Consider the following 23,562-nt stretch of genomic DNA (forward strand, 5'->3'; position numbering starts at 1 on the left):
CCTGGGGCGGGGCGGGTCCGGCCGCGGTTGGGGTCCGGAGGCGCCGCTGCAGGTGAGGGCGGGTCCGCCGAGCCCCGCGGGGTCTGCGCTCTCGGCCTCTCTGCCCCGTCCAGCGGGATCCCCACGGGGCTGGGGCGGGGCAGGGCTCGGCTCGGGGCGGCTGCTGTCCCAGCCGATCCTGGCGTGAAACGTCCCCGCAGGTGCGGCCCCGCTTCCTGCGCCGGGACACAGAGCGCGCTGACAGCCACCGCTGCTGCCGCGGGGAGCCAGGAATCGCCGTCCCCTCCGCCGCCCCGCAGGGAGTGGAGCTCGGGGAAGTTACAGCTGTAGGCCTCAAAGTTTGAGTCCGATCTCTGTGGCACTGTGAACAGAGAAGAGCCCCTTCACTGCTGGGAGGGGAGGCTGTCGAGAGTCAGCGGCGTTCCTGGAAACCACAGGCTGTTCTTTCCGAGCTGCTGGCTGAGTGGGTGGTTGTTTTCTTTCTTCACTGTAGTTGCATAATATATACAAGACAAATCTTAGATAATGTTTGTGTTGTCATAACTTACTTCTTCCACTAGGGAAAAGTTTTAAAATGTGAAACCTCTTCGCTTTTGCTTGCATACTCCTATCTATCTACAAAGTACATTATGTATCCTCAAAATAATATGTATTATGTATTGCCCTGCCTCCAACATTTACATTTGCTTTCCTGGAGGGTTATGTCCTCAAAGCTTCGAGTTAAAGGCATTTCTGTGGTGTGCAGAAAGTTTGTTTAGTAAAAGTTAATGCAGTCAAGCTTAATCCCAGTTTTTTTTTTTTTTTTTTTTTTTTCCGTTGGAGCTTTAAATTTTAACTTTATATGTGTATAATCACAGGGGAAAGATGTGTTGAAGTGCATGCAAAACGCCAAAAAGCATTAGAAGGAAAAAAAGCAGGAAAGATACTCAAGGAGTAAGAGGCAGAGGTCTTTTTTTGTTTATCTGTTGTGGTGTTAGAAAGAATGCAGTGGTTTTGCAACAAGTATGTTTCTCTTAATGTCTAAATGTCTTAAAATTAATCTGTACAGATTCGTTATAGGTGACTGTTAGATTAATTTCGCTTCAGCTATTGAAAGCAAAAATCTATTTCTGGTAGGCTGAATAACTAAACTGTTTTAAAATATCATCTGCTAGAATTGTAAAGTAGCAAAATTGGTATCACAGTGTTTATACAGCCTTCTTTTATGTGGAATGTTTCTCCAGAACTCAATGCTAAAGGAAAGCCATAGTATCAGGAGTAATAAAACTGAAATCTCAACGGTACACATGTCTGGGATGGATTTTTATTTATTTTTTAAACTTTATTTGATTTAGGAACAAATGCTGTCATTACATGGTTTCCTAAAGGAAACACCTTCAGGGACAAAGTTAAGGAGTAAGATACCTTCTCTTCCTTCCTGTTTATTTTCCTGTGAAAGTCAGGATCATCTTCCAACATAAGTAATATGTGATCAACTTAGTATTTGTAGATATTAGTTCCTGTTAAACCCAAGAAAATTCCTTCTATTTGTAGATCAGTTAGGCAAGGATTCGTACTGGCCCCTCCTAGCATGACATTTGAAGGTGTGGTAAGGCTTGTGCGAGCAAGTCAGCAGGAAGTAGAATTGTGGTGTGGTTTTTTTACAATCTTAAAGGTCTTTTCCGTCAACTCTGTTATTCTGTTTGATTTCTTTGGTTTATATTTAATATTGCTTTAGATGAGGTGCTTTTGCTCAGACATTTTGAAAGGTCATTATTAAGTGTCTGAAGGATTTATGAGCAGGGGAATTTATGGCTTGGTTGCTGGGTCCAAGCTTCTGTTTAAGGAATAGTCTTTATTGATTTGGATCACTTTGTTCTCTGCTTGAAGGAAGACTATATCCTGTAGATCCATTCCATCTTGTAGGTGGATCAAGTGCACTTTCACTCAGTGCTTTATCAGAGGCAGTTAGCTGAATTAGCTCTAGTTGTGGCAGTTTGCTTCTGGAACTTCCCCTACCCGGAAAGGTTGTTATAAATTTCTCACAGCAGGTGATTAGCATACCTGCAATTATCTGATGGTTCCAGGAATTTACATGATTGCTGTGTGCCTGTCTTCAGAGGCACTGCCTGTGGATATGCAGAGCATGAATGATGCCTCCCAGGCACAGGGAATTCTGAGTGAGAATAGCTCCTGTGATACAGAACTGAAGGGCAGCTGACTAGAGAGCTCTTGGTTTGCGTACAGGAAGGTTTGAAATACCTCTGGGCTACAGTAAAATGCAATGTTATGATTGTTGGTTTTGAGGTATTGTTATTGTTTTTATTGAGATGTGCTGGATCATTGTGGAATACTGATTTCTTGGACTTTTCTTAGTCATCATTTAGCTGTATAAGGATGCACAAATTTGTTAGAACATAAATAACATCGGAAGCCACTGATTTTGATCTACTTACTCTAATCCACTGTCACCTTATTGAAAAATATAGAATTTAATGAATAGGACAAAACCAGTAACCGTGTCTTCGTTCTTAAAATCTTAAAGGACTTTTCTTACTGGACTTTTATAATATTTAGTGTATATTATTCTCTAACAAAGGCTCTGAGTTTCCCTTGAGTTATCGTTACAGTGCTGCTGTCATGGACACATGAAATCTTGGACAGGTTATTTATTTTAAGAGAAACTGTAGTTCTTCAAACCATATGCCTTCAAACCTCTTACTTTGATTGATCTATGGGAATAACAATTCTTGGTTTTAATTTCCTGTCATTTCACATTTTAGTGCTACTATTGGTTGAAGCTTTAGCCTTTTGCTGAGAGGCTCTGAGGCAGACCTCTGTGGTAAGTTACTGTAACTCATTTTTAAGAACTAGTATTTGTAACAGTGAGGAGTTATAACATCCCTTGAGACAAACTGTAAAAAGGATTAGTCTAAAGCTTGTGTTCACCTGCATCTTGTTTGTGCAGTAAAATACAGCAAGTTTTGGTGAGATAAAAGTTTTTCTTTCTTGTGGGTAATATTAATTATGTAGTCAATCAGTCAGTGGCTCTACAAAGAGAAATTGCAATGAGCACACAATTCAAGATACTATTCACATTGCATAGTTGATGGTTTTACATTAAATAATTGGTATAAAGATACTCTGATAAAGCATATAAACATATATGCCAGAAACATGTGTTCCTCTGGTTTGCTTAAAATAATTGAATTTTGAAATGTTTGGGGTTTTTTTAATAGAATTCTAAACCTGTTCTTTGACAATGTAACTTAATGATAGATTTTTATTTACAGAAACAACCTGCAAATAGTTGCCTGACTTGTAATGCCAGTGTGCTACCAATTCAGTAAAGTATCATAAAGCTTGTATAAATAGGTGATTCATTTCCCATACAGAAAACTATGCTTCCATTCTCATGTATGGATATATCTCAGATGTCTCAAATATTAGCTTTTGTTTTCGATTGGCATAATCTCCAGTTAAATGACTGGTGAGGTCATCAGGGTTTTATCAGCCTAATCTTACTTGTTTAGTTCAGAGTGCTCTCATTCCTTTCTGCATACTAAATAATGACTCTATGATTCTCATATTCACTGAGGTTGAAAAAGACCTTCAAGATCATCAAGTCCAGCCTTTGACCTATCACTGTCTTGTGAACTAGACCATAGCACTAAGTGCCACAATGAGATGCTTTTTGAACATCTCTGATGGTGGTGACTCCACCACCTCACTAGGCACTCCATTCCAATGCTCATCAACATTTCCCATGAAGAAATTCTGCCTGATGTCCAACCCGAACCTCCCCTGGCACAGTGTGAGGTTATGTCCTCTTGTCGTGTCACTTGTTGCTTTGGAGGAGGCCAGCCCCCACCAGGCTACAGCCTCCTGTCAAGGAGTTGGACAGAGCAGTAAGTTCATCCCTGAGCCTTCTTTTCTCCAGGCTTAACATCCCCAGCTCCCTCAGCCATTTGACACATGATTTATTCTTTAGACCTTTCACCAGCTCTATTGCCCTCCCCTGGGCATGCTTCAGCACCTCAATGTCCTTCCTGAATTGAGGGGGCCAGAAGTGGACACAAGATTCGAGGTGTGGCCTCACCAGTGCTGAGTGCAGTGGGACAATCACAGCCCTTGCCCTGCTGGCCACTCTGGTTTTGCTACAGGCCAGGATACCTTTGGGCTTCTTGGCCATCTAGGCACACACTGGCTCATGTTCAGCCATCTGTTGACTAGCACTCCCAAGTCCTTTTTCCACTGGGCAGATTTTCAGCCAGTCTTTCCCGAGCCTTTGGTGCTGCCTGGGGTTGTTGTGACCCAAATGCAGAACGCAGTACTTGCTGTTAGTGAACCTCACACAACTGGCCTTGGCCCATTGATCCAGCCTGACCCCTCTGCAGAGCCTTCCTACCATCCAAGATAGATACAGCTATCACTCAAGAAGTGATAACTGTATCTGTACTGTTAGAAGATAAAGCTTACACTCAAGGTTTTGTGTGATTCTTCAAATACAGAATGACTCTAGCTGCTTCTCGTACTTAACTTGTCAGCACATCAGCTGGACAGTTTTTCCAGCTGTATTGCCTGTAAACAAACTGAAGAGGAGCCAGAATTCCAATTTGGAGGTAGGATTTTTTCCAGATGCAGTGTTGAAATTAGGTAGTGAAACAATCTTAGCTTTTGTAACCTTGTATGAAATGTCTGTTTCCTGTGAGGTGGTCTGTTTCCTTGAGAACTGAAGGGTTACCTTTAGATTAAAAAAATATATATTTATATGCTTGTAGCCCAAGATCACTGGCATTTGTGTTGCTACCAGCCCTATCAGTGAACAGAAGCATCCATTTGTCATAGCTTCATTGTCAGCTTCTTGCAGCAGACATGGCCTTTTCTGCCTTTTTCTATCTGGCATAAAATGCTTTAAGTGTAGCTTTATGGCAAGGGGATTAGCTGATCAGGAATAGACTTTATTTGCAAGTTTCTCATGGCCTTTCTGTGTTCATTTGGGCCCTGAGGTATCTAAAAATTACAGATTGTTGGTCTGTTGCCATTAGCAGTTCACAGGGACTAGGAAATGCTTGATGACAGCAGTAATTTCCATCAGAACAGATTTGAGACTTGTGACTAAAGACAGTGAAAACCCGCTTCATTAGGTTTTTTGTCTTTTAGTTAGGTATTTGTTCTTGTCAGACTGGATGCAGCTATTATTGGGAACTTGTCATTGTAATGCTCTGCAAGGTTATCTGGGCAAGCCAATACTGTCCTCTGACATTGCAGCAGAGAGGATTGCTACAGTCTAGCAGTTCCCAACTGTGCTGTTAGATCATTCTGATTAGATCTGTTGCTTTCCAGGTGGAATGCCATGTTTGCAGTTTCTCTTGGAAAACAATGACTCAGTTGTTTGATGTGTACCACTTACCTTCATTAGAATCACCACTGGAGTTCTAAGAACATTCTGATCTATAAAACTGCAAGATAAGACTAGTCCTTAGATTTTTTGCTTTGATTATTACAACTCAAGCAGAAAGGCTTGTCATATTCTTAGTTGACCTAATCACGCTCTTGAGCAGCCTAGACATCCCTTGTGACTGTACATCACTGCAGTTCAGATGTACTTTATATATATTGATTTTCAGTGTGTTCCTGTCTAGATAATTTTTTTTTGTAAGCCTGATATGCTTCTGCAATCATAAAAGCTATTTCAGTAAAAAGGACGACTGAGGTATCACCTGCACACATTCTGGTATGCTTTGCCTCTCTTTATGGAGGGCAAGTTGATAGCTTGAGAAAAGCAAAAGTTTTCATTTAATATGACCAATGTGGAGCACAGCTACTTTAATACCACTAACTAATTAAATAGCTAAACCACTTCCTGTGTGTTGTAACTTACTGGCAGTTGTGGCTTATCCTGCCACAGCCTGAACAATATAATCTGTCCATTAAAGTTATTCCAGAATTCCAAATGTTCAAATAATCCGGTCATGTATCTAGAATATTTTACATTTGGTTTGCCTACTAGATGTGTTGTAGAATGGTATTTCAAGAGGCAATGCACTAGGGTAGCCATGATTTATCTTCACCATCCTGGAGAGATGAGAGTTTGCCAGACTCTGTATTGCATCAAGTCCTCAAGAAGGGCTTTCTTCCTTATCTGGCAGTGACTGATCCTTGAGGATGTTTATCATCTTTAGTCACCCTACAATCCACCTCTCAAACCTTGGGAGCTTTTCAGTCAACACAGGCTTTTAGAAGTGAGGAGAATTGGGTGGAGCTGGCATAATTCTTCCTTTCATGCATTTGGGATGACGAGTGTTAGTGCAGCATGAGCAGAGCTCCAGCAGATAATACTGTTTGAAAGAGTCCTGACTTCACACATGTGAAGCATGTGCACCCTCTGCAAATTCTGTAGGGTGTAAAATCGTGTGAAAGAAGTAACCTTTATTTATTTTTTAAGTTTCACTGCCTTAAATACTGCTTTGGATTGAGACATGACTTTTTCTTGCTAATAAGTATTATACTAACTTTTAACATTTATAATGTTACTGAAAATCAGTACAACTATTTGCAGTAAAATGTATCATTCTTGTGGAGAAACATATTTGTGAGTAAAATAGCAAAATTATTTCTTGAAATATATTAGTATTACAGACCTCTTCAACCTATAATACAAATACAGATAATATTCTCAAAACTTTTGAGAAAAATGCCTTGCATTATTTTTCATCTTGGATTTTGCAACACTGGAAATGGCAAAGATTAAAGGACCATCTTGTGATCTGTGAAGTTTTGCCCTTTATCTGGATTTTGAGTGTCCTTCACTTAAATAAATGCATGTTCTTGTTACAAGTTTTCTTTTATCTAATATGGACATAGTTGTTGCATCTCAAATGAGCATTTGCATTTCAGGGTAGGGAATCCCTCTTTTTTTTTCTTCCCTTCTCTATGCTAAGGATGCTTTTTGCACGGCACCTCTTTCTTAATCTACTCTTCCTGCATTAGATGCATAGTGGAAAGTTGATGACATGGAGGAGGAGAGGAAGTAACAGAATTGATGTGTTCATATGAGAAAGTACTTGAGATGTACAAGAAGTGTGTGTACAGACATAGACAACAAGAGGAAAAAGCTGACTGTATTTTTAGGTTGACTGGATGCTATCCATTTACCAATGATTTTGGAAATATTACCTTAACAAAAGCAATGGTGATTTCAAGGACTCTTGAATGATGAGGAGTTTCAGACAAACTGAAGCAAGAAAATTTTGACTGGCTTGAAAATGCATCTCAATTCAATTTTAAATTCAGTTGAGTTTCATGCAAACCCTTTCTGCTTGCTGTTGCAGCACCAGTGGGAGTTAGAGTATCATTTTGTCAGCAGAAAGTTGTTTTTCTGGAAATGGTCATTAAGGAGACATGTACTGGTCTGCACTGGATTCTGTGGGAAAGGCACTGACTGTTAATGAGCTTGGTCTGGCAGCCAGGAAAGCAGTAGGGAATGGAAAATACCAGTATAAAAAGAGAACCAGGAAAAAAGGGGCAGACTTCTTTCCAAGCCTAAAAACCATCGGTTAAAAACCTATTTTAGTATTTAGACCTTCAGTCTTTTCCCCTCAAGGACACTGAATTAAACTTCATAAAGTCATGGGAACAAAAAGATACTCAAAGAAGAAATCCCATTTAGGTGTCTGGGGGATGCATGACCATTTCTATGAATCTATCATGCTTCTTAAAGTATGTGCATGGATGTTTGAGTGTTTCTTTTATAGATAATTTATATGTCCTTCAGTCTCCAAAAGGTCTATCACTGAGAAAGTGAAGATGAGACAACATGTGAATTATGCCCTACTGGAATACAAGAAGCCTTGGAAAATTCCTTCAGAAACCACAATGTTTTCTTTCTCTTATTTTCAGTTTGTTCTTTGTCTTTTCCACGTTCCTCTCCCTTTTTGCCTCTAAAATATCATTCCTTTTCATGAAAAGTTTTATGAATACTTGGAAAGGGTTAAGTATATATTCATATTCAGATGTGAATGTGTATGTTGCTAGTGAGCTGACCAGATAGAAGCAGATACCTCTCCTTCTGCTGCCTTCTCTTTGGTGTCTCATGCGCTTTTAAGATAAATTAATCCGAAGGGTTTAGATTGTGGGTTGACTGGAGAGGAGGCAAACCTGAACCTAAAGAGTCTTTGGAGCTTCCAGGGTACGTTGCTTGTGGAAAGAGTTGGAAGTTTTAGGCTCTGAGTCAAGGGTGATTGTACTAGAGGTTTGCTTCCTCAAGAGTTGTTGGAAATGATCAACTCTATCCTTGAAGTGTATACTTGTGGAGATTTTTTAAAATATATATAGAATATAATGTGGTTCTCAGATCTTCTTGGGCTTGCAAATGCATGTTATGCCAGTGTGGGATTTATAGCTGATAATCAAGTTGTTTCTGTAGGTTTGTAATATCTGCTGGTCTTAGTGGACATTGTCCAATGGACAATGATGGAGGTACTTGAAGAGAAAATGTAAGGATGCTTTCAGTTATTCTTTCTTTTTTTTTTTTTTTTTTAAATGGATCTTCTGAAAGAAGAGCTCCCCCAGTTTCTCAGTTGTTACTTGACTTCAAAGTGTTTATCCTTATTATTAAAACTTGTAGTTGTTTTTGTAGATTTACTAAAGCAAGATCACCTGTTACCTGCTCAAACACCTTTTCCAATTCTGCCATGGTTGTGGTTTCAGCATTTTGTTACAAAGGTTTGGTAGAGGAGCATATAATACAATTTGTTTTCTTTATTCATGGAATAGTTAATAATATCTACATTATAAGATACTGGCATTCATATGGGATTTGGGATTTCATTTAAAGCTTGTAAAGTTTTACTGTCAGCAATTCAAACCACTGTGCCCTCTTTGAGGTATATCCCACTTTTCATTTGGTTCCTCAAGAGTTCTCAGAAACCTGATCCTGTTTTTATGTGTAGATTTTAAAATTAACTTTTATACCTGTGTGGAAAAGAGCGTGACAGTAATAATGCTGTAATGTTGGTACATCATAATTTGTAAAATTTGCATTTGTAATCTCAAATCATCATTTTTGGCAAGCTAATACTTCTTGTGATCAGTTAGAGTTAATGCATTTTGACAATCCTATTGATTACTTTTTAGTCCATTTTAATTATTATTTCTTTTGGTGCTTTCTAGTGTAACAAATGGCGGCACAGTGTGTGACAAAGGTGGAGCTGACTATTTCCTGCACCAATCTCTTGGATAAAGATGTTGGTTCCAAGTCAGACCCTCTGTGTGTGCTTCTCCAAAACACAAGTGGTCAGCAGTGGTATGAGGTACAGCCTGATGCTTCTCACAAATCTGCTAAAAAAACATTCCGACCTTGTTGGACCTTTTAAAACACTATAGCCTATGGTTTCATTAAAATATTTTAATGAATAGTTTTTGTTAGATTATATCTCTAATAGTGTAGTGGGTTTGGATTTTTCCCTTAACTGAAAACCAAGCTATATCAAACCACAATAAATAGTTACATGGGCAGCACACTAATAATCATTTGCTATTAAAAAAATTTAAACTGTCTGATTTTTAGCACTGTTCCCCAGCCATGTGTGGACCAGCAGAAGAAGCCTTCTGAGTGCTTAAATGTGCTTTTATAAATACAGTACTCCAAAGCTAGGGTCTCATCCTGGATTTGACAATACAGGATTTTATATTGGTCTTCCCTGTGCAGGAATAGGTCCTACCTTAAAGGGAGTGATGAAAAGTAGGTCAAGTATCCCTAACTTAGAGCAGTGGATTTTCAAATATAATGTGTATATATAATTTAATATTTTGTAATATAACTTATATTTGATAAAAGGTTTATAGGAAGATAATCCTTTGTACTTTAAGAACTTTTGGATATATTTAATAAAATGGTATTTGATTTGCTTGCTTGTTTAGTTTGTGAAATACCAGATAAAGTGGTATCTTTATAATTTCAGGTTGATCGCACAGAAAGAGTTAAGAATTCCTTGAACCCAAAGTTTGCCAAGAAATTCTTAATTGATTATTATTTTGAGCTTGTTCAGAAACTTAAATTTGGAATATATGACATTGATAACAAAACCTATGATCTGAGTGATGATGACTTCTTAGGAGAATTAGAGTGTACACTGGGACAGGTAAGCATACAGATGATTTCCCTTAGAATTAAGTTACTGAAAATCATTAGCCACTCTTAACTTGAATTTATTGCTAATTTATCACTATATTCTTCTGTAGTTGGAGTACTCTTAAGTTGAATGGGATGCCCTTCATTTGTTTTTTCAAGCCTCAGTTCAGTGTATATACATTTTACTTGCAAAATATCTTGAGATGATGCCCTGAAATGTGCTCTAGGATGGTGACTTTGGATTGCTGTCTAAAAGTAAATGGACTGTCAATGAGCACAAAATTGTAGTAATTGCTGTTTATTTACTCTAATATTCAAATGCCTGTTTTTATACTAAAAAAAAAAAAAAGTGTAGAGCAAAGTATGAGTGTTCACAAGGGCCATGTTATCCTGGTAATCTGCTTTCCACTCAATGCAAGCAATGGTCCTAGTTCTGCCACCTGTAGATTTACTTCTGTTTCCCACTCATACTCTGCTCTTGATGCTATTACAATTGGGCAGCTTCTTTTTCATTTGCTGTTTTGAATAGATCCTTCAAACACACTTCTCAGAAGAATTGTCTTGGGATTTTTCCTGCCCTGTGTCTTAAGTATTTTTATTTTAAGTGCATTATAAGGATAGAGGCATTGTGAACAGAAATTCAGTGTCAATTAAAAATTAATCATTCATTCTTAAGGTAAAGAAGAACCTGTAGAATGAATAGACACACTTCTCAGGAAGCATTGCCTGAATAGAATAAAATAAAATCAGGTAGAAACGGTGCAGGGGAAGGCTGATGGTTTTTTTGAGTGACGTTGTGTTTATAATTCTATTTGCTGAATCCGTTTATGAAATATGCCTTGCATCCTTTTAAAGATATGTATGGAAAACTTAAAGAACAATTTGAAATTGGGACCTAGGGTATTATCTTTGTCTATGAATATGTATCCTGTTACTAGAAGACATTTTAATTCTTATTACTCCTGATGCTCTGCATGTGTTCATCTGCATATGTATTTTAAATTTTTGAAGTAATAAATCATTACCTATTTATTTATAGAAGATTATGGGAAATAAATGTAATGCTGTCATCTTCACAAGAAAGGAAAAATTACTAAAATGAAAATATCTCACTAATTTGTTGAATTCCTTTGAAAATCTATTAAATTGTGGTAATAATGCTTGTTTCTCAAATTTTGTCTTGGCAGATAGTTTCTAGCAGGACTCTAACAAAACCATTAGTACTTAAAAATGGCAAACCTGCTGGAAGAGGAAGCATTACGGTAAGTCAGTTAAGAAATAAATGTCTTCAGAGTTTATCCTTAATTGTTTCCAGGTTTTATTTTTAGTTAGTGGCTTGAATGCAGTGAGTCTATTCTACAGTGCTATAAAGCATATTTTTTTTCCTCCACTAATCTCTCTTTGTCATCCAATAGCAGCCCAAGTTCTGTATTATAAGTCCTATTGCATACATCATTAGGGCATCCAGTGGGCTACTGTTTGGGGCATATCTTTGTCAGTGCCATTATTTATGGGAAATCGATGGAGTGGAATCCCAATGTCAAATCAAACTGTTCCTCTCCTTTCCCCCCACCATTTTTTAATGCTTCATTTATGAGAAAACATTGGCCTGTTTTAATAAACTTGTCATAGGAATGCTGTGAATATGAGAAAACTGCATAGTTCCTGAATAAAAACTAAGTATTTTGTTTGCCTACCTAGATTACAGCAGAAGAAGTAAAGGATAACAGGGTGGTTGTATTGGAATTAGAAGCAAGAAAACTGGACAATAAGGTATTTAAGTGATTGCTGTTTCTTTGATAAAGTAGTAAAATCAGAATCTTGTCAAAGCAGGAAACATTTGAGCATTCATTCTCAATTTTGCTTAAAAGCTAAATCCGTTAAGATTTTACACTAAAAAAGAAATTGAAGTAAGGTTGCTGCAGAGTAGCTTTATTAACTGTTTTGAAATTAATTGTAATGTATTTCTAAGTAAGATAAATGCATTTCAGGGGTAGTCCATGAGCAACACGTTCCCATTTAAATGTAAAACCTTACATTTATTCATAAATGAAAGGGAGTTTTGGTGTATCTACTGGTTTCAATGGCTGTATAAATGGTTGCCCATTACCGCTCTGAAATAAGTGTTGAATATAGGTCTGGCTATAGAAAGACTTTTAAAAACAAAATTAGAAAAGTTATAGAAAAATGTTTTTATTTTTTACTTTTTAATTTAATTATACTTTTATTTTGAACTGGATGATATCCTTAGTTTCCTGTCTATCCATTGTAATACTTATCAGTGTAAGTACTCTTTTGCTTGAACTGTCAGGTATTTGATATGTGGACATTTTTCTCCTAAATTGAAAGACATTCCCCACTTTCTTTTTCTCTTTCACAGGTGGTAATATAATTAGACTTGCATTTCATCATCTAAAGCTTTTGTTCCCTGAACTTACCTTTTGTTAATCTAAGTGTGTGTTAACTGTAATTTAATGGTGTTCAGGCTGTTCTGAGATAATTGCATGTTATTTAAATGCAGGATTTTTTTGGAAAGTCAGATCCTTATCTGGAATTCCACAAACAGACTGGAGATGGAAACTGGGTGATGGTTCACAGAACAGAGGTAGGATATTTTCAGTTAACAACAAGGAGGTTAAGGTTATTTAATTTTCAGTGTGTCAGAGCACTAGAGATACAATGCCTTACAAAAAGAATTGACTGGCCTGGAGTTGATGTGCAGACTAGCTACAAATCGCATCATCTCTTCCACTGATTTTTCTGGGAAATCTCCCCTATTTGCTTTATGCTCATTTTGATATATGCCATTCTATTTGGAGAGAAAATACTTTTTTTTTGCTTTAACTTTCAGCAATCTAGGAGAAAGCCAATATTTTGAAAAAGACCTGCAAACATACTCACAGAGGGACATTTGCTCAATTCTACCCAGTGCTGGGGTAGGACTTTGGCATTCCTGACTCTGCTGTTCTTAGGAAGGTGTCACCTGGCTGTACCTTTAATGGTGAAAGGGATGGTGCTGAATGCTCGCATAGCAAGGGCAAGCCAAGGAGAATGCAGAGTGAGGGAAAAATGCTTGAGCAGCAGCACCTTTCACTCAGGAGGAGGTGTAGGGGTCCTGTGACAGCAACTGACAGGCTAAGAGTAATTTCAAAATGTCTCACTGTCATGGCAGCTCAGGGCCCAGTTACAGCTGAGGTGCTGTGCCCATGAGAAGTGGTGACTGTATTAATTTTGAAGTATGGATATTGAAGAACTGTTAATCCTTTTTGTCAGACTTAAGAGTTTCTCTCATGAGGTGGTTCTGCTTAAGATGCATCTTTTCTATGATGATTTCAGTCATCAATTTCAGTAATAAAAACAGAATTTGTTGTTTCAGCCTAGAAATGTCTGGTGGATTAGTTCTTTATGTTACAGGTTCCTAAAACCTCTTTTTTTCTTAACTGATGTTTTTATTGATTTCATTTTCAAGGGAGATTTCATTTTCAGCACTCCTACAGTGTTGGAAGTATTACTATTGTTATTAGGTGTTATTAATTAAGAAGTGCATGTTATGTGTAGTTTCTTGTACTTTTGCTAGATCATTATTTGGTGTATCAGGTATATTTGTAGATAATGGTTGACAAATTTTGAAGATCTTTCAGTATTATTTGTAAATAACACTTATTTAGTGTTCAGCTTGAGAGGCCTTTTATCCTCATGCACTGTTTTTACTTTAATACACCATGAATTTCTTGAGGGCATATTTCCATAAATGACATTTCAGAATAAATAATACATGGCAGTGAATTGTAATCTCTGGAGCGATGATGCATTCAGAAATTCCAATGCACTATTTTTTCCACAGGTTTTTGGTAACTCATGTCTTTATATGTGTATGTGTGTATATATGTGTGTTTATTAAAAGAAAGCAACTAATATCTTATTTATATAATGATAAATTTAATTTTTTGCAGTTTAGTAGCTGAAGGATATAGTAGGTGACAGTGAAGTCTAGCAACATATGGAGCTGAAAGAGACCATCTCTTTCTGAGCAATGGCATGTTTAAGACTAGTTTGGTTTATATCCTATGTATTAGGATTTGGAGTGCATTGACTGTAGCATTAGTCAATTGGATTTCTGCACACAAAAATCATGGCATGAAGGTATGACCCATTATGATGATTGCTTTCCATCCTTGTGAACAATGGTGTTCTGCCTTCTATTTTATTTTTAACAGGTTATTAAAAACAACCTGAATCCTGTTTGGAGGCCCTTTAAAATCTCTCTCAATTCTCTGTGTTACAGTGACATGGATAAGTCAATCAAGGTAATGTATATTAAATGTGTATAAATTAATGCATTAAAAGTTAAAATATGTAACAAGGGGAAGACGTGTTGTTTTAATTACTGCAGGTTTTTTGTTTCAAATTTAACTGAAAGTATTAGCTTTCTTATTTGAAAGGCACAGATACACATGCATGTTTTAGTGGAAAAAAGGAAAACACTGCACATCTCTGATGCATTGTGTAGTAGAAGCTGGTCTTTGAAAGTCTGGGAAACCAGTTGAAGACAAGTATCTTTCAAATGTCCAATGCAGTTTCTTATTTTGATTATACAGTTCTAGCATGGCATCAGCCAGTACTAGTGGTGTTAAAGATAACTGTACAGTGAAAGAAGCATGTTAAAGGCTAGAATATGCTTTGTTCTGTGTGATGGATCTTGTAATACTTTTGTTACTGGTGCAACAGGTAACATTAATGAAATTTTTAATATATTGCCTGATAAAATAAATTGCACTTAATATACTAGCTAACAGGTGTGGGTCAGATACAACTTGTGAATATCAGTTTTAGCAACTTTTTCTCTTTATATAAAACTGAATTTTCTGTCAGAAAGTTAACCAAACCTGTGAAGTAATAGTTCTACCAGGGCTTTAATGTTTTCTCTTTTCCAATTTTATCTTGAATAAATTGTGTTTAACTTCTGAATATTTGTCTTCAGGAATTCCCTTTAGGGGTGGAACTGAAGCTAAACAGCCAATCAAAATGCCATTTATAAGCTGGTTAGATGCCATTTATAAGCTGGTTAGAAACCTGGTATTTTAGCATTTGAAAAGGAAACCTGAAAACCCAAATGCAACAAACTGCTATATTTGATGTTCCTCCTCTGGGAAGGAAAACTTAGAACATGATTTTCATGTGATGGATGTTTGTCATATGACTTGAGGCAGTCCTGGAAAATCCTTAACAGCCACAAGGATCTGGGTGTTACCAGCACCTGAATGGATTTAAATGCCTATTTGTAGAGGAGACTAATGAACAACTTTACAAGCCCAGAACCTTCTTGCCTTTCTGCTTCTATGTTTTTTCAATCTCATTCCTTTCTGCTTCCTTTTTCCCCAAAACAGCTCTTGTATCTCCATATACTTTAAATATATTTCTCCTTTTCAGTAAACAACCATACTAAAGCTATAGACCATTGATCTAAAAGTATCTATGAAGAGACATTCTCAGCTCTATCATAATTTTAATAAAGTCTGGTCTTCGAAATCTTACCTCAGAAGTGTAGGTTTATATCCAGAGGAAACAGACTTAGAATAGTTATAAACTTGCAGAGAGGCAGTTTGGTTATGCCTTAACTTAGAAATGCAGGACTTAACAATTCAAACGTTAAAATGTAGTCAGGATTGTATTATGGAATGTTATTGAAGGATTAAACAATGCCTTTAACACTTTTATATGCACACAGTTGCATGTGTAATGGGCTGTTTGGCATAGTAAGTAAAACCAGCAATTTTTTCTATGAGTGGTTTTTCACCTCTTTAATGGCTTAGTTTGTGTATGCCCAGCACTGCACAAACTAAGTCAATCCTTTATCTTCTGGATTCATGGTTATGTTCCATGTGAGTGTGTTTGCAGTCAGTGAAGTTTTTCTGTGTTGCAAATGTGAGCCTTTCATCTGTAGCATCTGGACCTTTCATGTCTAGATCTGCTGGGAAAAATATGTTAAAAGACATTGGTCCCAACTGCTATTGCATGTCCAGGAGGGAATATATGGAAAAAAAGTAAATGCTTCTCTCTTGTCTGGAATAAATATTAAAAATTGGCTTAAATGGGTCAAACATGTCAAGCAAGGCAAATTTTGATGTCTTTGAAATAAAAAGGAAATACCTCTACTAACTCTGTTAACAGGTATCAGAACTATTGGGTCAGGAAATATTTTCAGTTCTGAATTTCAGCTACTGAAGGACTTGGTTGAGTATTTGATTGGCATAATTTATGGCATTCAGAAGAATTTACATAGCATCTGCCATGAACATTAATTAACCTGTTGGTTCTTTGGCTGCTTGCATGATTTAAGCTGCTGTTCAGTGCATGTGCCTGCATTTTTTTGTTTATTAGTGAATTCAAAATGTTGTAGTAGTGTAAACTGCAAAATAAAGGTATGTTTGTGCAATAGAGCTCCCAATCTACTCATCATGTTTTGGATTTCAACATTCCTATTTGTTTTCAAAAACCTAATTTCTTTCAGAAGCTCGAGTATATATTGAAGTTGTTTGTTTTGCTCTTTTATTTCTAACTGAAATGCTCACAATAATCAGATAAATTGATTTTTGAATACAAGGTACAATATTTTTAGACTTGAAAGATGGACATGCAAATAGCTGTTCAGTTTAAGCCATACATACTCTGAACATTTTTCTTGAAGTTTGCCTTTTGATTTGATGTTCCTATTTATCATCATCATTATTAAGTGATTTTAGTATGTTTTTGTTATTTGTTTAAGTTAGCTATCCTGTCTATGTTGCTGAACTGAAATAAAATATCAGAAGTGGATGAAATTAACATAAGCTTTTATAGATAAATAACTAGTTTTTTTATATAGAAAGGCAGTTTTGTTATGTTTTCAAAGAGAAAAAAAGTGGTTTTCACTCCTGCCTTCTTTGGTAGATTGGGCTGTTAAAAGGGTGCACTGATTAAATAATAAAGCTTATCATTAATTCTCACTATAGGAAAAGAGATTTCTGGTTGACATGCAGTTCCATGAATTGTGGATCATAGTTTAACAGATCCACTATTTAAATTTGCTAATCTTAAAAAACAAAAATTCAAATATTCTTTCTAGCTTTAGGGCTGAACCTTCATATGCTTATGAATTCTGTGTTATTTTGAGGATTAATGAAGTACTATAAAAGTACTGCCAAAACTCTTGTGATTGCTTACATAACTGACTTACTAAAATTTTTATCTGGATACTCAGATTCATGATGAATGTAAAAAAACCCTGCATTGTTTTCCTACTCTTCCCAACACCCCATCACTCTCAAAACATAGTTCAATGTAATTGATGATACTTGCTCCTGTAAGACCTGACACTACTTAGTATTCTTGTCTCTCCTTCCCTTGAGTGGAAGAATAGATTCAAAACTGAGAGTATTGGCTTCAATCCAGTCTTAATCTGTTTTAAGTGCCACCCTATGCAGTTCTAAGACTTCAATGCCGGAAAAATTCTGAGGTATAAAAGATAAAGGAATGTTTGGGATGTTCAGGTTTGCCATTTCTGTTGCTAATACTAAGTAATGCTGCATTTTAGGTTGAGTGCTATGACTATGATGGTGATGGGTCTCATGATCTCATAGGAAGTTTTCAAACAACAATGTCAAAACTGAAGGAAGCATCTCGATCGTCACCTGTAAGTATTACACAGTCTAAGCTGCCTATGTGTTCTTGATAAGCTGTTTTTATTCATACTGGAGCAAAACCTAGCTCACCTGGCCTCAGGTGGCTTCCAAGTTGTGTTAGGCTACACCTTGACATTGCTATTGTAGTTGAGGCTGAAACAGCATTTACATTGTACATCCATTTTCCTAGGATTAATGTCTTGGTTACAATTTTTATCATTAGGTATCTAAATGCCCCACCATCAACACAAAGTATTGCACTAATAATAAAAAATAGAAATAAAAAAACTCTGGATTGTCAGTAGACAGAATGCAGCACAAATTTAACTACAGGCCAAAGCTTGCAGTATTTTTGTAAGTATTATTTAATTCTTTCTTTTAAAATGTGACACTTATTAATTACTATGTATACTTTAGTGAATATGAGAAAATTCAGTATTTACACCACTGCACAAAAATGCAGCTGTGTTCCATTAGGTGGATTTTTTCTAAAGTGATATTACCCTTCCTGATCTTAAAAACTATTAGTTTCCAGATCTTTTAACAGGCAGGGTTTACATGCATAGCAAACATAACATTAAAAGTACTTGTTTTATGGATATGTGTGTTATCAAGACATTTTGCCATATTTTCCTTTAGTCCTGCAAAACCTCCAGAACTGTTTCTGCATTAAAAATACTGGGATCCATATACAAGAGTGCATGCTGGTACTTTTCTGATATTTTGAGTGCTGTATTCATACTAAATAGTAAAAATCATAATAATTCCAACCACAGCTGCTGATGCATTGTTTGAATGGCTATGTCTTTACAAAAAAAGAAAGATGTTAGTAGAATCATTGGCGGGAGAATGATACAGAATTTCATTCTATTATTGAAATACAATTGTCAAGACAAATGTGTTTGTAGCCTTTTGGGTAAGATAGGATTTCTGTCTTGTGAATGTGTTTTTTTTCTTGATATTGGTTTTTTTCTTGCCTATATTGGGCATGCTGGGATTAATTTTGCTGGATTATGAAATGAACATCATTTTTAATATAAGCCTAAAGTATCAGTCCTGAAATAAAGAAGCATTAAACTTGTTGCATAAATGATATTATAATATTTTTGTTGGGTTTTTTTTTGCATTCATGCAGGTTGAATTTGAGTGCATCAATGAAAAGAAAAGACAGAAAAAAAAGAACTATAAAAACTCTGGCATTGTGAGCGTTAAACATTGTGAGGTCAGTAATATATTCTGGTATGATTCTAGTTTTAACTGCTAAGGCTTGACAACTCTCATTTAGTATATCTTCATCTTCAAACTGTAAGAAACTATAAGATGTTTGAAAGTTCCAGACACAGTAAATATATAAGGGACTCTGATTTGTATAAGGAGACAAACTGAGAGCTAAATCACATACATGTTCTCCCCTGTCTCTTCACTTTCTCTTGAAGAGAAAGGTTGCTTACCAGTTTAAGTCATTTCTGAACCACTGCATTTCCCAACTCGCTGTTTTATGGCAAAGTAAAAAACTCTGTCATAATGTGTTATTTTATAAATGAAAGTTGTGTTGGAGCTGCTTTGGTGTCTGTCTGTAATTTTGTTAAAGGCCTGATTCTGATGCACTGAGTGTATAGTGACATATGTTGCAAATATCCTCGTTGCAGTGGGATAGCTATAGGGCGAAACTGGTGCTTTTCATGGGTAAAGACACATATCTAGAACCTCAGAAGTTGCTACAATAATATTAGCTTGTTTTTTTTCCCATGGAAAAAACCAAAATTTCTGTTTTCTATTTTTAGATCATTGTAGAATGCACATTCCTTGATTACATCATGGGTGGGTGTCAGCTGAATTTCACAGTAAGTTAAATCATTTATATGAATACTTTTTGAATTTTGGAACAAATTGAAATACAGAATTAATTGGCTGTAAGCTTTATTTGATTAGTGTATTTTTTTTCCTTGTTGACTTAGTTTTTGTTCTGTAGAATGGAGCAGGAAGCTATTTTGCCAGAGTGCTTCTAGTCTGATTAGAAAAAACAATCTTTACTCTTGGTAAAATGTTCTGAACCTCTGGTTATGTTCATTAGGAACAAGCTAAGTTGTGTGGATGGAGACCAATGAGAAATTTACAGTTCTTTGAAAGCAGCATGCAGAAGCCATCATATGGGTTAGAATCCTTAAATTATGTAATTTGTGAACCAAATGCAGCACAAATAACAGTAAGGTGTCTTCACCTTAGTAACATGCTTCATCACCAAAACAAAGACCTGTTGAAGTCAGAGAAGGTGCTTTCTAGGCTTCTGTTGAGCCTGGCTAGTTGTACTTCTGAGAAGCAAGGGGTGTGTGTATGTGTGGCAAGATACAGAATGAAATTAATTTACCAGATTTTGAAGAGCTGCTGTGAACAGTAACTGAAAGTAAAGTGGACACAGTGAAAACCTGACAGCATGCCCAGAGAAGCTGTGGATGCCCCATCTCTGGAAGTGTTCAAGGCCAAGATGGATGGGGCTTTCAACAACCTGGTCATGTGAAAGCTGTCCCTGCCCATGACAGGGAGGTTGGAACTAGGTGATCTTTAAGGCCTCTTCCAAGCCAACCCATTCTGTGATTCAGATTAAAGTAATTTTGGCCCTTCTGGAGAGATGCAGAGCTTCTGAGGGTTTGTAGTGACATTGTTTTAAGAGTGTTAATATTCCAAGAAATCTGCATCCAAGTACTGTGCATGTTAGATTTGTAGATGTCCTGTTTCATGGTTTTCACTTTGGCTTTGCCAGAGATTAGAAGCATAATTTAACCTTTAAGAGCAATCAGATATAAAATGCTGCATTTGACAGGTGGGGATAGATTTTACAGGCTCCAATGGAGACCCTCGCTCTCCGGACTCTCTGCATTACCTCAGCCCGAATGGAGTCAATGAATACCTAACAGCCATTTGGTCTGTCGGGCTGGTCATCCAGGATTATGATACGTAAGTGTTAGATTTTTATTTGGATTATTTTTTAAAATATGTATAGACACTTGTGGTAGTTTTTTAAACCAGTGTTGAAGACACCTGCAGATATACTGGAATGAAACTTCTGAGCTAAATTATAGAACTAAAAAATAATTATCACTGCACTGTCATATAATTGCAAGTGTAAGTTTGTGTTTACTGCAGACAAGCAGGGCTTTTCATATGTGGTGAAAAGAGCAGCATTGATTTAAATATATGCTTGCATTCTTGCCAGTTTGATGTTAAAGACTAGTTTTGGTCCCAGAAACAATTACAGTGGGGAACTTACATTTAGTTTTGCCTCTTAAATAGCATTTTTAATGATGAAAAGCAGCACTGATAACTAGACTTACTGAACTATGGCAGCTTTTAATGGCACGCACTGACTTTGTTTTCTTTAAAATTGCTTTTTTAGAGATAAGATGTTTCCAGCCTTTGGATTTGGTGCACAAATTCCTCCTTCCTTTCAGGTAATGGAATCTGTAAATGCACTACCTAAGACAGCTGAAAGCACTTGCTTTAGGAAGAGGTTGTATATAGAATCCTGACTATGTCTTCTGTGTTTTCACAGGTGTCTCACGAGTTCCCAATAAATTTTAACCCGTCAAACCCATTTTGTAGTGGTAAGTCTCAGAAAATAACATCAGACCCAGAGAGTAAAATGCCTAAGGTGAAGGCCTGAAAACACTGGAAAAGTGATCTGAAGCATGTTGTTCTAATTAAATGATTAGTTTAGTCCTGTAGTGGGAAAGAATTTTATAACCAATTTCTTTCTTAGGAGAAGTAGTATTGCATCTGTCTTAGGTAATGATTTGTGAAAGAAGTGGTTTAAACAGCCAGAGCACAGGGCTGGGAACAGTTCTCTTGTGTTGACAAGCCACTTTATTCTACTTTCCTGCTGGTGTGGAGTTGTGTGGTTTGAGTGTGGTGCTGCTAATACTTGTTCAATGTGGCCTCTGATCACACTATCAACAAGCTGCCAGGTGAAGAGAGCTGCTGTTATTCAGTTTCACCCGTGAGCACAGAGTGTTTGGCCTTTTTGTTCACACAAAGCCAGTCTATGTTATGCATGTGCCTTAAGCATTGGTCGAGATGAAAGCCTCCATTGCTCATGAATAATTTATTTTTTTCCACCATTGTTATCTTTGCATCATGACTTCAAGTAACTGATTTCTACAGCTTTAAGAAAATAAAGTGCTTCAAAATATCATAATTCTAATATGAAAAAAATAAATCTATTTCTGTTCTCTAGGGATCCAAGGCATTGTTGATGCATATCGAGCCTGTCTTCCTCAAGTGAAGTTATATGGACCAACAAATTTTTCTCCAATTATAAATCATGTGGCAAGATTTGCTGCTGCAGCTACTCAACAGCAAACAGCATCCGTAAGTTCTTTATGGTACTCTTTGTGCTTTTCTTACTTTTTATTTTTCCTTCTAGTTTATAGATACTTTCTTTTTCCTTTTAAACTTTCAAGTGTATTCATTTGACAGCTACCCCTTTACCTTGTGAGTAAATGCTTATTACCCTTAAAAAAAGATAAACACTAATTGTTTTTTGCAGATTATACCTAACAGTCCTCTCATCAATTAACTAAACTCTTCAGATTTGAAATAGAATCTTAAAAAAACACAACACCTTTATGGTATCTTCTGTTTAAAGCTCTTGCTGTACTATACATGTAGTAAAGTCCAATCTAAATCTTTATATCTAGGAAGATTATTTAACCTCAGCTAAGAAAAAAATTAACTAGACCTTGTTTCACATCAGGTAGCTGGGAGAGAGGATTAAATAAGATAGTGAAGAAGTGGATGGTATAGCTCCTGACACCTAGGTACCAACACAGATAATTAACTGTACTATAAATGTTTGGGTGCTGTATGGGCTGTGATGTCCTCCATATTAAAACTGTATGCATGAGTTGTTTACCATATTAAAAATAGTCTGAAGACTAAGTCTTGAGTATTCAGTCATGTCAATAATGATGCATGAAAGTTCAGAAAAGCCTAAATCATTGATGACATCAAATACTGGTGTATTTAATGTCATGTAAAATCAGAAATTTTGCATGTAAAATTGTCTGTAGAAACCAATTTGAAAAAGAGCTATGGATTTTAATATAGTATGAGGCTGGTATGGTTTTGCCTTGGTAGCCTTTCACTAGTAGTTGTCATATATATATATATGTATGTACGTACATGTATATGTTATATATATATATATGTATGTTTGTATCTTAGGAAAGGAGCAAACCTCTTATTGGTTTTGTTTGGTTTGGTTTTTTTAACTTTTACTTCATATAGTATGCTTAAAAAGAGATTTGTTTTTCTTTGCCTGATAGGATGTATTGAAGACAATTTGCTACTTTGACATTTAATACATATCATAATCACTTTGGATTGGCTTTTCATTCTGATGCTGTTTTTTTCCAGTATGGAAGAAGTATGAGAAGATATAAATCAATCCAATGTGATGTGCTATCCTGCTGCTGTTGCTTATAGCTTTCTGTGGTCATAACTGCCTTATAGATGTTCTTGATGGAGTGGGGGAATGGGCTAGCAGAAAGCAGGGAGAAAAGGTGATGCCTAAACAGACAAGATACGGGAAGAACAATTATTTGGAGACAGATAAAAGCAGATGTGAAGGAAAGCAGTGAAGAAAGACTTCTAAGAATACTGAGAGTATTTTGGGACTTGAATTTGTACTAATCAGTAATCATCTGAAAATGAAGTGAGGGAAAACTGGAAATTCAAAAAGCATTTGATAATTTCTGGAGTTCCTACTTCTAGCTCATTTTTAGTGCTGCA

The 23,562-nt window shown here is 36.5% G+C and overlaps 1 protein-coding gene across 6 annotated transcripts in view; it reads left to right on the plus strand.

Annotated features, from left to right (window-relative positions):
- The first annotated feature begins 3 nt into the window (after positions 1 to 3).
- Positions 4 to 23,562, plus strand: part of CPNE3 (copine 3) — a 28,542-nt gene continuing 4,983 nt past the window's right edge. Inside the window, exons 1-15 of one of the 6 annotated variants that reach the window (XM_083862822.1) lie at positions 4 to 52; positions 2,763 to 2,821; positions 9,154 to 9,293; positions 9,945 to 10,124; positions 11,302 to 11,376; positions 11,816 to 11,887; positions 12,636 to 12,719; positions 14,332 to 14,421; positions 17,688 to 17,786; positions 18,911 to 18,997; positions 19,560 to 19,619; positions 20,597 to 20,730; positions 21,170 to 21,224; positions 21,326 to 21,377; positions 22,007 to 22,140. In XM_083862822.1, the coding sequence (XP_083718948.1) occupies positions 9,162 to 9,293; positions 9,945 to 10,124; positions 11,302 to 11,376; positions 11,816 to 11,887; positions 12,636 to 12,719; positions 14,332 to 14,421; positions 17,688 to 17,786; positions 18,911 to 18,997; positions 19,560 to 19,619; positions 20,597 to 20,730; positions 21,170 to 21,224; positions 21,326 to 21,377; positions 22,007 to 22,140 (1,254 nt within the window). In that variant the 5' untranslated portion in view covers positions 4 to 52; positions 2,763 to 2,821; positions 9,154 to 9,161. Of the gene's footprint in view, positions 53 to 215; positions 464 to 2,170; positions 2,287 to 2,762; positions 2,822 to 9,153; positions 9,294 to 9,944; positions 10,125 to 11,301; positions 11,377 to 11,815; positions 11,888 to 12,635; positions 12,720 to 14,331; positions 14,422 to 17,687; positions 17,787 to 18,910; positions 18,998 to 19,559; positions 19,620 to 20,596; positions 20,731 to 21,169; positions 21,225 to 21,325; positions 21,378 to 22,006; positions 22,141 to 23,562 lie in introns of those variants that run through there. The other 5 variants (XM_083862823.1, XM_083862824.1, XM_083862825.1 and 2 more) reach the window with 5 other exon arrangements.

This window comes from Zosterops lateralis (genome assembly GCF_965231275.1).
Source record: "Zosterops lateralis genome assembly, chromosome: 1".
Taxonomy (NCBI): Eukaryota; Metazoa; Chordata; class Aves; order Passeriformes; family Zosteropidae; genus Zosterops; species Zosterops lateralis.